Raw genomic sequence first — 13,797 nt, forward strand, 5'->3', positions numbered from 1 at the left:
GACACTGCACCCAGCCATCACTGGAGACACTGCACCCAGCCATCACTGGAGACACTGCACCCAGCCATCACTGGAGACACTGCACCCAGCCATCACTGGAGACACTGCACCCAGCCGTCACTAGAAACACTGCACCCAGCCATCACTAGAGACACTGTACCCAGCCATCACTAGAGACACTGCACCCAGCCATCACTGGAGACACTGTACCCAGCCATCACTAGAGACACTGCACCCAGCCAACACTGGAGACACTGCACCCAGCCATCACTAGAGACACTGCACCCAGCCGTCACTAGAGACACTGCACCCAGCCGTCACTAGAGACACTGCACCCAGCCGTCACTAGAAACACTGCACCCAGCCATCACTAGAGACACTGTACCCAGCCATCACTGGAGACACTGTACCCAGCCGTCACTGGAGACACTGCACCCAGCCGTCACTAGAGACACTGCACCCAGCCGTCACTAGAGACACTGCACCCAGCCATCACTGGAGACACTGCACCCAGCCATCACTGGAGACACTGCACCCAACCATCACAAGAGAAACTGTAACCAGCCGTCACTGGAAACACTCTACCCAGCCGCCATTATAGACACTGTACCCAGCCGTCACTGGAGACACTGCACCCAGCCGTCACTGGAGACACTGCACCGTCACTGGAGACACTGCACCCAGCCGTCACTGGAGACACTGCACCCAGCCGTCACTGGAGACACTGCACCCAGCCGTCATTAGAGACACTGTACCCAGCCGTCATTAGAGACACTGTACCTAGCCGTCATTAGAGATACTGTACCCAGCCGTCATTAGAGACACTGTACCCAACCGTCATTAGAAACACTGTACCCAACAGTCATTAGAGACACTGTACCCTGCCGTCACTGAAGACACTTTACCCTACCGTCACTTTAGACCAGTGATGGTGAACCTTGGCACCCCAGATATTTTGGAACTACATTTCCAATGATGCTCACCTACACTGCAGAATGCATGGGCATCATGGGAAATGTAGTTCGAAAACATCTGGGGTGCCAAGGTTCGCCATCACTGCTTTAGACACTGTACCCTGTCGTCACTGGAAACACTATACCCAGCCAATCCGGGCGGCTGGCTACCATGTGATTTCTGCGATTGGTCATCACATCGATCACATGGTAATATTTGCAGTGTTGTACGGTGCCTAACAACCGGTGAAGGAGAGAGATCAGTACTTATGATTGGGCACAGAATTAATGCAGCTGTAGCTGCTGAACCATTTATTCTGCTGCAGGGACACAAATATTTTTTTTTTCTTGTTAACCCTTTCCTGCCCCTCTCCTACACATACTATATGATGCTGTCTCCATGTGACCTATATATTAAGGCCTCATAGACACTGGATATTTTGTCAGCTGATCTTAGGGGCATCTGACACCTTTTTTTCCTCCTTCTAAATGCCCATTCATGGTAGCCCTATGAGGGATATTTACTAAAACTGGTGCAACTGTGCATGGTAATCAGCTTCCAGGTTTTAGGCCAGGTTCACACTGGTGTGACATACCCTCCAACTTTAGGAGCACATGTCGCATGACGTGTACAAATCAATGGTTCCCTTTGAGAGCCATATTAACTGGTCCGACACAAGTCGGTACAACTTTGAAAAAGGTTCCTGCACTACTTTGGTCTGACTTTGGTCCATTTTCAGCCCATTCATTTTCATGGAAGTCGGATCAAAGTCGGATCCTCGTCCTACTATCTGGCTTGTGACATCCGACATGGTGATTACCGCAGCAGGAAAAGGAATTTATGTCATACTGGGATTGTTTTGATTGGTCAAAGGACAAGTCGGACTATCTCAAAGTGGGGAACCCCGCTGACACCGGATGACTCATTGGTTGTTAAGGACGCGATGGCCGGCTTCCAGGTCCGCTCCTTAGCATTCAGCTATATGCAAAATGCATGAAAATTACATGCAAAAATGCATCAAAACTGCGGGTTTAAAAACACAAAACGCACCACAAAACTCGCCTTAAAGATACATCAACCGCATAGATGTGAACCTAGGCTAAATGCATGTGCAATATGAGGCTTTAGGCACCTTTTTAAGCAGCTTTTCTCTGATGGCTGGGTACAGTTCTGGCGTTCAGAGGAGAAAAGCAAACGTCCTGTGCATGAGGCCTAAGAGCGCACAATACCTTTTCCTAGCTGAACTGGCCTTCCTAGTGCTTTCAGGATAAGTAAAAGGACATCATGGGGGATTTGATTTTAGTAAATAGAAGAAAGTATCCTGGGGGGGGGGGGGGGGGGGGGTGTAGACCCCTGCCATGATCCTCCTAGTGCCTCCCTTAGAATTGAAAAAAAAGGCTCACATATAAAATATGTATAAACACTGATAAAACATACCAAATGTGCATAAATGCATGCAGAACAAATACACCCACTCTGTATGCATAACTGTGAAAGGGCCCACACACCAGGAATCTCTTCGTCCCTTTAAAATCTTATAGAACAATATAAAGTAAAAGAAAACCAAAAAACAAACATTTTATCTGATTTCCATGCACGACGTGGCACATTGTGAAATGTCCTGAAATGGAACACGCTGCATATTTGTCAGTGAAGATAAGAAAGACATCTGGATAGGAAAGAGCTTTAAACTAAAAAACATTAACAATGTCAGTTAAAAATGATGCAAATCGAATACATTAATGAATTTGGATAAATCTACTGTGCAATATAAAATTAACGTATTCTTTATTGCACATTGGATTCATATCGTTTTTAACGATATGAATTGTTAATTTTATTATTGTTAGTTTAAAGCGATGTTAAACCCAAAAGCAAACATTTAATATATTGCGGCTCACCAATTCTTAGATGGGATGGCTACATTCCTTTTTTTTAGGCTTTCTTTCCCTTAATTTCATCTGGGGATTAAGCCAGTCTATTATTTTTGAAAAGAACAATCTCTCCTGCAAATGTATTGGTTTACAGCGGGGGTCAGCAACCAATACATCGCGATCTACCAGTAGACACTGTTTTTGATAAACAAACTCATCAGTATCTGGTTGGATGGATGGAGTAGCAATTCTCAATGAATTTTCAGGAGCCCATCGTATCTTTTGATATATTTTTAGTTTTGCCCTTTGTGTGCTTCATCCTTGAAAATAGTTGTTCACAAATATAGGATCTTGCCGAAAACTGAAGACATGAATGAGGCATGATTGTGAAGAGTGGGAGAATTTTCTTTGGGAAGATAAAACATATGAAAGTCAAGAGACACTGTCAAATCTTTTATGTGTTCGCTAAGTGTAAACGCATTTTTTCCAAAAAAAATCTATATTTTTGAATCAGTTTATGATTTTGTGTTGGGTTGCATTAAAAAAAAAAAAAGGGCATCATATTTTTAATGCCATTTATTTTTACTGGCATCTCAAACATGGCAAAGTTGGTTCACATGAAAAAGCACGCAGGTAAACAGCATGCAAAGCTTGACACTCCAAAAAGGTGCATGAGATACTTGAGATGCTGCGTTTGTCTCATGTAGGGCAGCACATTGGGGCGCAACAGCACACAAAAAAAATGTGCATATACGCAACGCTTTACGTTGCACATGATAGTGTGAATGGGGCCCTATAGTTTTACAACCAGTTTTACAACCACTTCCCGCCTGTAGGAATTTCATATGACGTCCTGGACTCCCAGTTTCTATTACCTGATTCCCTACAATGTAAAAGCCATCCTAGTGGCTGATTAGCCTCTGGATTGCTTTTACAGCAATGAGGGGGAACGCCCCCCCCTTGCTTCCCACTGGTGCCTCTCCCATGTGATTGGAGAGTCCGAGATCCGATCCAGCAGTACCGCCCAGTTACCATAGAGCTGGCTGCGGACCGGATGGTCCCTGGCCATCTCTATGATCCTGGGAGGCCGGAAGTAACATCATGACATCACTTCGGTCTCTTTTTTTCTGGAAAGCAAAGATCAATTTTTTTTTTAAATATCATGCTTTCCAGGGTAGAGGAGAGATCTGGGGTCTTATATACCCCAGATGTCTTCATAAAGAGGACCTGTCACGCCTTATTTCTATCACAAGGGATGTTTACAAATCAAAAATTAAAGGGACAGTGTAAAAACAAAATAAATAAATACATTTTTTTAAAGCTCCCCTATCCCCTTGTGCTCATGTGCAGAAGAAAAACCATACAAAGTAGATAGTGTTCGCACCGCACATGTGAAGTATTGCCATGATTGTTATAGCGAGAGCAATACTTCTAGCGCTAGACCTTCTCTGTTACTCTAAACTGGTAACCTGTAAAGAAAAAATTTGCATCGCCTATGGAGAATTTTAAGTACCGTACTTTGGCAACATTCCACGAGCATATGCAATTTACATTTTTTTTTAACAAAAATTGGGTTACATATTGTATCTTTTGTATTTAAATTCCTCAAAAATGTATTTTTTTAAAAAATGCATTTGAAAAAAATCGTTGCGCAAATACCGTGTCACATAAAAAATTGCAACACCAACAATTTTATTCTCTAGGGCCTCTGCTTAAAAATATATGTAATGTTTGGGGGTCCGGATTAAATTTCTAGCAAAAAAAAAAGATGATTTTTACATGTAGGAGAGAATAGCCAGAATTGTCCTTGGTGGGAAGTAGTTAAAAAAAAAATATTAGAAGTGTGTGATTTCTGATTATTAAAAGAAAACAGAAAAATGTAGCCTGCCTTTACTGCGTTTTCCTTCTGAAAGTGCCAAATCCCTGACTGTCGTGCTAATCCAGTGGCCTCAGCACTTTCTGAACTGACCTGGTATGGGTTTGCAGAGAAAATGTTGTGACTTTACTCTGATTTTCTAATCTGCATGCTTGGTCTGGGTCAGTGACACAAAGGGGTGTATTTATAAAAAATCTGCAGAGCAGTTCGCCCTGTGAGACTGCATGAACTGTTTTGTGCAAATGGTATTTGGCCTTATTTCCTCCAGGTCAAAAATTCAGAAAAATACCACATTGTGGCCACTAGATGGAGTTGAGGAGCATAGAAAATAAGATATATTGCCTCTGATCATCTGCAACATCTAGTGGCCATCATGCAGAATTTTTCTGGTTCACCATGAAGAATGTTCAATATGGATAAAAAAAGTTGCCTGATAATGAGCAATTTTGCACAGAGCAGTTTCAAAGGACAAAAAAAACCCCCCATAAATACAATAAGGTAACTGACATGTTTAGCAATGGCAACCCCCTTATATCTCTTGGTAGAGGTTTCCTTTAACAATATTTTTTTTTTTTTTACAGTCTTTGATCTTTCTTGTACGGGATTGGAGCTTTCCATACGAATTTCCTTATGGTTCTGACGGTGGAGTAAAGTTTCTAGAAAAACGCCTGAAGGTTTGTTAATACATTTTTCTTGTCCCATTGAGAGCCTGTGCAAACATAAAGAAGCAAGATGATGGATGCCATGTATAGCACTGTCCTTATAATTCTGACATTTTAAGAAATAAGATTCCAGGACCCAAGCAGTGCAGGAAGAACTTGATTGCAATGGTTGCATTGGAATCCATTGACTCCGTTCATTCACTCCATTGCAAGGAACTAAAATGAAAGGATGAGGCGCTAGTGATGTTCAGTGAATCAGAAAAATACAAATATTCAAAATATAGCAAGCTTAAAAGTCCAAATGTGATGAATCCCAACAGCAAAATGCTCAAAGATTTCTAGTTCTTCACCACGAGTGCTCAAGAGATGGGTGACCACTCACCAGAAAATGATGACCCCTTTTTACAGGAAGGTCAAACAGTGCTTCTAGAATATCAATTGATTCCACTGACAGCACAGTTCTACTCCACTGGCCCCTCGAGATGAAACTAGGATGGGAAAAATGACTCCACAAGAGACATAGAGAAAGTCTCATAGTGTAGTAATTTTAATAAGTACCTGGTCCCACATTCCATTTAGGGTTTGCCCTTAGGAGAGACACGGACTACACGCCATACTTCAAGAACTAGCCGGCTTGCACATGCTGATTACACCTGGTGCCCGGATCGGCACTGTAACATGTGAGTGTAATCGCCATTTGTTGTTGTCAAACTTTTTTACTTATTAAAATTACTACACTATGAGACCTTCTTCTATGTCTCTTGTGGAGTCATTTTTCTCATCCTAGTTTCATCTCGAGGGGCCAGTGGAGTAGAACTGTGCTGTCAGTGGAATCAATTGATATTCCAGAAGCACTGTTTGACCTTCCTGTAAAAAGGGGTCATCATTTTCTGGTGAGTGGCTACCCATCTATTGAGCACTTATGGTGAAGAACTAGAAATCTATTTTTGAGCATAACATTTTGCTGTTGGTATTCATCACATATGGATTTTAAGGCTGCATTCACACCTGAGCGTGTTCAGCTCGTAAAACGCTCGTAAAACACCTGAAAAAACGCCCAACAAGCAAAATCCCATTCATTTCAATGGCTCCTGTTCACATCTGAGCGTTTTGTCACCTGAAGCAAAATGCCTGAAAAAATGCCTTAAAGGGGTTGTAAAGGTAAAAATTTTTTCACCTTAATGCATTCTATGCATTAAGGTGAAAAAACTTTTGACAATACCGCCGCCCCCAGCCCCCCCGTTTTACTTACCTGACGCCTCGAATCTTCGCTGCTCGTTCTCCACTGCAGCTCAGCCTGGTCGCTGATTGGCTGCAGTGGATGGATTGAAAGCAGCGCAGCCATTGGCTCGCGCTGCTGTCAATCACATCCGATGACGCGGCGCCCTGGGGGGCGGGGCCGAGTGATACAGCGAGCGGCTATAGCCGCCGGCTGTATCACGGGAGCGCGCCCGCAAGCACTCACCACCATGCGAGGGAGCTCGCATTAAGGTGGTGAATGCTTGCGGGGAGGAGCTGAAACAGCCGCCGAGGGACCCCAGAAGACCAGGTTCGGGGCCACTCTGTGCAGAACGAGCTGCACAGTGAAGGTAAGTATAACATGTTTGTTATTTTTAAAAAAAAATTATTTTACCTTTACAACCCCTTTAAGCTCAAAAAAGAATATGAGCTTCTTTGGTGCAGAATACAGGCATTTTTCTGCTTTTTACATTGGTGACCTGTACAAAACTGCAGCAAAAACGAGGTAAAAATCACACCTGAGCGTTTTCAGCTCATAAAACGCCTGAAAAACACCCAACAAGTAAAATCCCATTCATTTCAATGGCACCTGTTCACATCTGAGCGTTTTGTCACCTGAAGCTAAACGCCTGAAAAACGCCCTAAGCTCAAAAAAGAACATGAGCTTCTTTGAGAGATTACAGGCGTTTTTCTGCTTTTTACATTGGTGACCTGTACAAAATTGTGGCAAAATCGCAGTAAAAACGCGCGACTTTGAAACGCTCAGGTGTGAATGCAGCCTTAAGCTTGCTATATTTTTTTTTTATATTTAAATATTTGTATTTTTCTGATTCACTGAACATCACTAGCACTTCATCCTTTAATATATTTTTTCCGCAGATTTTGGTGACCTGTTCACTTTTAAAGGGGCAGCTTTTAATATGCTTGTTCACTGATTTCACAGGGCGCCATTCATTGTTTTTTATTTTCTCAAGGAACTAAAATTGCTGGTACCTACCTAGCCTCTAATTATAATTAAGGCTCAGTGAACTTTGGTAGCCCCCTGACCTGTGGTTTGTGCAGAAGAGACTTATGGGGGTTCCTCACAGGCATAACTAGAACCTTCAGGGCCTCAGTGCAAGAAACCATGAAGGGCCACCCTGGCCCCTGACAGGGCCCTTTCCACTGATCATAGGGCCCTTTACTCTCATCGTGGGACCCTTTATTACAGTCCTGCAGTGGGCCACCTTCCTGCCATCTTGGGGCCCCCCCCACAGTGGCGGAATGCCAGAGCCCAGTCACAAGTGCGATCTTTGTGAACCTGGTAGTTCCGCCACTGCTGTCAGTAATTTTTTTAATTTTTTTTTTTTTTTTTTTATAATTGTATTTTTTATTATTTTTTAACATATTTTTTAGGACCCCCCCATTGGGGGGGGGGGGGCTTTGGTGAAATATCATGGTTCTAAACAGATGGTGTCTCACTTTTGAGGCAGAGAAAGGGACTCAGCTGCAGAGAATGAATGAACAGGAATTGCTCTGTAGAGTTTACCATTCATTCATAAACTCAGGTATAGTAAACAGATTACTATGCCCCAGCTATGAATGGAAAAAAAAAAGATTATTGATCAGTACCAAGCACTGACTATTCATTAAGGCAAGGAAGGGACCGGTAAATTACACATTTGCCAGCCCCTTCCCCGCCCTGACAGATCCCCCGCAGCAGCCGGAGGGAAGTGGAAGGGGGAAACCTGGCAGCGCAGCGGGTGGCAGGGCAGGGAAACAGAGAGGGGCCAGGGGCAGCAGGACATGGATAGGGAGGTGGCGGAAGTGGCATGTGGAGGAACTGATGCGGTGCAGGAGGGAGAGGGGGAGAAGCGGGCATTCAGGGGCTACATTGAGGGAGTGGTTCCTCTACATGCCACCACCCCCACTGCCCTCCTATCCAGGCATACAAAGGGGACACATGGGCCCCCTGGAGCATGGGGCCTGGTCACAATGGCGATCCCTGTACGTATGCCCCTGGGGCTCCTGTAATCTCTAAGGCCAGACAAATCTTCTTTTTTATTTTTTTATTTTTTTTCACTTTTGGATAAAGTGGAGAAGAGTTAAAATTTCTGTCAACCTTCTATTTCTGTCTGTGACCACACAGGGGAGACTTTTCCTAGCTTCCTGTTACAGTGACACCCATGCAAGAAAAGGGGAGTGCGGTTGTCACTTGGGACAAAAAGACACACACAACACTAAGAAGATTGTCAGAAGTTCAACCCCTTCCCAATGCGACTAAACATTTGTTTTTGTCTGTACCCCTGTTGGGGAGATTTGGGTCAAAGATGGTAATAAAAACCCATCAAGGGCTCAAATCCTTGGCTGCTCTATCCAAAACAATGTAACAGATGTGTTGTGTAAAGTTGTGATTTATATAATGCGGACCTGGGAGTTGCAAGTTGTGCTGCTATGACACCAGCGATTAAAGGGGTGTTCCGGCCGCAATTTTTTTTTTTTTTAAGTCAGCAGCTACAAACACTGTAGCTGCTGACTTTTAATAAGGACACTTACCTGTCCAGTGAGCCCGCGATGTTGGCCCCCCGAGGCCGATCCGTCCATCAGGTCAGCTGCTGGCGCCTCCATCTTAATGAAGGGAAACAGGCAGTGGAGCCTTGCAGCTTCACTGCCCGTTTCCTACTGCGCATGCGCAAGTCGCGCGGCGCTTTGTGAATAGCCCCGTTGTTTTCTGGGACACACACATGTCCCAGAAGGCAACAGGGCCGCTCGCTGAAGAGGAGGAAGCGCCGCAAAATAGGAAGAGACAGATTAGGAAGACTGCCTAGCAACATTTGAAAAAAAAAAAAATTTTTTTTCAAATTTTTAAAAAAAAAATTTTTAAGAATATTAATGCAATTTTTTTTGTTTTAGGGTGGCCCTCCGCTTTAAAGTGTTACTAAACCCAGGACCCCACAATATCTGGTCTCCTACAGTACACAGAACATGGAAATGCATATATTTTAGTAAATATAAACGGCTAAATACATTTTCTCATCAGCAGTATAAAGCAGTCTTGTGACGCCTGGTGTTAACGCTTCAATCATCCCGGCACCATGGTTGTTATGGTGTCAGGATGATTGAAGCGCATTATTTCTATTATTACATTGTAATATAAAATTAAATCATTCAACTCACCATAATGCCGAATCAGTGGGATCCCTGAGCGTGTCACTAGCCACCTGCCACCAGCAGAGTCCATCCTTGCATCAGGTGCCCCCAGCAGAGTCTGTCCTTGCATCAGGTGCCCCCGCAGAGTCTGTCCTTGCATCAGGTGCCCCCGCCAGAGTCTGTCCTTGCATCAGGTGCCCCCGCCAGAGTCTGTCCTTGCATCAGGTGCCCCTGCCGGAGTCTGTCCTTGCATCAGGTGCCCCCGCCAGAGTCTGTATAGACCCCCTCAGTGCAGATCCCCTCCATCAGTGCAGATCCCCTCCATCAGTGCAGATCCCCTCCATCAGTGCAGACCCCCCCTCTATTAGTGCAGACCCGCCCACAGTGCAGCCCCCCCCTCTATTATTGCAGCCCCCCTCTATTAGTGCAGACCCCCCTCAGTGCAGCCCCCCCTCTATTAGTGCAGCCCCCCTCAGTACAGCTCCCCTCTATTAGTGCAGCCCCCCCTCTATTAGTGCAGCCCCCCCTCTATTAGTGCAGACCCCCCTCAGTGCAGCCCCCCCCCTATTAGTGCAGCCCCCCTCAGTGCAGCCCCCCTCTATTAGTGCAGCCCCCCCTCAGTGCACCCCCCCTCTTTTAGTGCAGCCCCCCTCTTTTAGTGCAGCCCCCCTCTATTAGTGCAGCCCCCCTCAGTGCAGCCCCCCCTCTATTAGTGCAGACCCCCCTCAGTGCACCCCCCCTCTTTTATTGCAGCCTCCCCTCAGTGCAGCCCCCCCTATTAGTGCAGCCCCCCCTCAGTGCAGCCCCCCCTCTATTAGTGCAGCCCCCCCTCTATTAGTGCAGCCCCCCCTCAGTGCAGCCCCCCCCTCAGTGCAGACCCCCCTCAGTGCAGACCCCCCTCAGTTAGTGCAGCCCCCCCTCAGTGCAGCCCCCCCTCAATTAGTGCAGCCCCCCCAATGCAGCCCGGCCCCCGCTCAGTGCAGGAGCGGCCGGTGTTCTGCCGAGAAAGTTCCCCTCGGCAATGGAGGACCCCCTGTACTGCGCAGGCGCAGCACTTGCGCAGTACGGGGCAGGGGAACTTTCAGCAAGACACGGCGACGGCGCCGTGTCTTCTGCTTGCTTCAGTGGAGAGGGGAGGGGCCGTGCAGCTAAAGAAGCCGCTTCATTGGCTGCACGGATCGAGCCCCCTTCCTCTCTCCACTCAACACTAGGGGAAGATAGAGTCTGTCCTTGCATCAGGTGCCCCCGCAGAGTCTGTCCTTGCATCAGGTGCCCCCGCCAGAGTCTGTCCTTGCATCAGGTGCCCCCGCCAGAGTCTGTCCTTGCATCAGGTGCCCCTGCCGGAGTCTGTCCTTGCATCAGGTGCCCCCGCCAGAGTCTGTATAGACCCCCTCAGTGCAGATCCCCTCCATCAGTGCAGATCCCCTCCATCAGTGCAGATCCCCTCCATCAGTGCAGACCCCCCCTCTATTAGTGCAGACCCGCCCACAGTGCAGCCCCCCCCTCTATTATTGCAGCCCCCCCTCTATTAGTGCAGACCCCCCTCAGTGCAGCCCCCCCTCTATTAGTGCAGCCCCCCTCAGTACAGCTCCCCTCTATTAGTGCAGCCCCCCCTCTATTAGTGCAGCCCCCCTCTATTAGTGCAGACCCCCCTCAGTGCAGCCCCCCCCTATTAGTGCAGCCCCCCTCAGTGCAGCCCCCCTCTATTAGTACAGCCCCCCTCTATTAGTGCAGCCCCCCCTCAGTGCACCCCCCCTCTTTTAGTGCAGCCCCCCTCTTTTAGTGCAGCCCCCCTCTATTAGTGCAGCCCCCCTCAGTGCAGCCCCCCCTCTATTAGTGCAGACCCCCCTCAGTGCACCCCCCCTCTTTTATTGCAGCCTCCCCTCAGTGCAGCCCCCCCTATTAGTGCAGCCCCCCCTCAGTGCAGCCCCCCCTCTATTAGTGCAGCCCCCCCTCTATTAGTGCAGCCCCCCCTCAGTGCAGACCCCCCTCAGTGCAGACCCCCCTCAGTTAGTGCAGCCCCCCCTCAGTGCAGCCCCCCCTCAATTAGTGCAGCCCCCCCAATGCAGCCCGGCCCCCGCTCAGTGCAGGAGCGGCCGGTGTTCTGCCGAGAAAGTTCCCCTCGGCAATGGAGGACCCCCTGTACTGCGCAGGCGCAGCACTTGCGCAGTACGGGGCAGGGGAACTTTCAGCAAGACACGGCGACGGCGCCGTGTCTTCTGCTTGCTTCAGTGGAGAGGGGAGGGGCCGTGCAGCTAAAGAAGCCGCTTCATTGGCTGCACGGATCGAGCCCCCTTCCTCTCTCCACTCAACACTAGGGGAAGATAGAGCGGCGGCGCCGGTCGCCATTTTGCTGGAGCCCGCTGCTCCAAAAACAAAAAAAAGCAACATTCCCGGTTTTCCTTATGGAAAATCCCAATTCGGGACAGCCTCCAATCGGGACGAGGGTCCCAAAATCGGCATTGTCCCGGGAAAATCGGGACTGTTGGCAACTATGCTGTTTTGTGAAACAACTAAGTCTCCTCCATTCAAGCGCTGTAAACTTGGGAAGCCTCTGGAACAGATTAACATGCAGTTGGGAAACTATATGTCAACCCAATCAGTAAACTCTCATACAAGACAACATGTTTTGTCATTTCAGTCTAATTTCAATATATTTAATCTACAACTATAATTAACATAGTACTTGGTGATCCTGCAATGATGGTCCTTCCTGGTATAGGGTGACAACGCTCTGTCTCTGTCCCCCAATTGCGCTCCAGTGTTGTCACCCAGTCACATGGGCTTCTGATGGAGACTACAAGCAGCCATTTTAGTACACATTACACAGGCATGCTCCACTGTTGTCACCAGAAAACATGTCCTGAGAAATGCCTTGCAGCCAATGCTGAATTAGCTGAAGACAGAAGGTAGCTGCAAAGCGACTGCAAAGAATCAACAGAACTAAGATGCAGCAAAAAGGGAAAAAAGGTGAAAAAAATAAAATGGCAATTGTTTATGGTACACAGAGGTTGAGCAAACAACATGTTATTCAGTCTGGGCTTACATCTACTTTAAACTGCAGAACTTTTTTTTTTTTTTTTTTCTTTTCAAGTGTGCATTTTCTTTGCCGTTGAACTAAACATGTGTATTGATCTGCTGTGTCAGGTGTCCGAGAATCAGCATGAAGAATTGCAGAATGTCAGGAAACACATCCACTCCTGTTTTACCAACATCTCCTGCTTCCTCCTGCCACATCCCGGCCTCACCGTAGCCACCAACCCCAATTTTGATGGCAAACTTAGAGGTGAGTTATAGTATCCGCACAATGGCTTCCATCTGCTTTTCAATGGATGCTACCCCATGCCAACAAAGGGTCAAAGTCCGCCCTAAGGCAAGTCATAGATGATGCGATTTTCTTTCCTGCAACCACAAATGGAAGGAAAGAAAAACGCTCGATTCCCCCATCAACACAGTCAGTGTTGATGGGGGAATGCCTCCCGTGGACCCTTCCCTGCCGGCAGAACACAAGGATTACTGCTAGCGGCTAAAGCTGCCGGCAGTAATCATATGTAAAAAATCAGACAGGCTGGTTGTACTTAAAGGGATAGTTCACCTTTACCACAAAACTTTTTTTTGTAGTATACACTATAGAATTGTAAAAGGCCTGGGACACCAGGACTTCCAGTATAAAGAAATTTGGGAGTGAAGTTGCTCCCTTTCCCCTGAGGCCTAGTCATCACTGCTCACCTCCACCATCACAGGAGTGAACTCTCAAATGCTGAGCTCAGAGCTCCTACATCAGAGGAGAGAAAGAATATGTGAGGTGGTTTGAAACAGGGAAATCGCTCACTCCTGTGATGGTGGAGGTGAGCAATGACGACTAGGCCTCACTTAGGCCTAGTCGCAACGTCCTGGGAGTACTTAGCAATGTCCTTGGAGTATTCCAGTCAGGCTTCACAAGGTATGTAAAGGGCCTACAACTATAGCAAGGATTTTATTCATCTAATTTATATAATAATAAAAAATTACTTTCTTTTGTTAAATGTATTTTGAGAAGTATTATTTGTTGCCCATTATCTGG

The 13,797-nt window shown here is 46.8% G+C and overlaps 1 protein-coding gene across 3 annotated transcripts in view; it reads left to right on the plus strand.

Annotated features, from left to right (window-relative positions):
• ATL1 (atlastin GTPase 1) overlaps nt 1-13,797 on the plus strand; it is a 125,861-nt gene that overhangs the window by 66,711 nt on the left and 45,353 nt on the right. For all 3 annotated transcript variants that reach the window (XM_073608625.1, XM_073608626.1, XM_073608627.1), the window contains exons 7-8: nt 5,286-5,378; nt 12,882-13,020. In XM_073608625.1, the coding sequence (XP_073464726.1) occupies nt 5,286-5,378; nt 12,882-13,020 (232 nt within the window). The remainder of the gene's footprint in view (nt 1-5,285; nt 5,379-12,881; nt 13,021-13,797) is intronic.

Source organism: Aquarana catesbeiana, linkage group LG13 (genome assembly GCF_042186555.1).
Source record: "Aquarana catesbeiana isolate 2022-GZ linkage group LG13, ASM4218655v1, whole genome shotgun sequence".
Classification (NCBI taxonomy): Eukaryota; Metazoa; Chordata; class Amphibia; order Anura; family Ranidae; genus Aquarana; species Aquarana catesbeiana.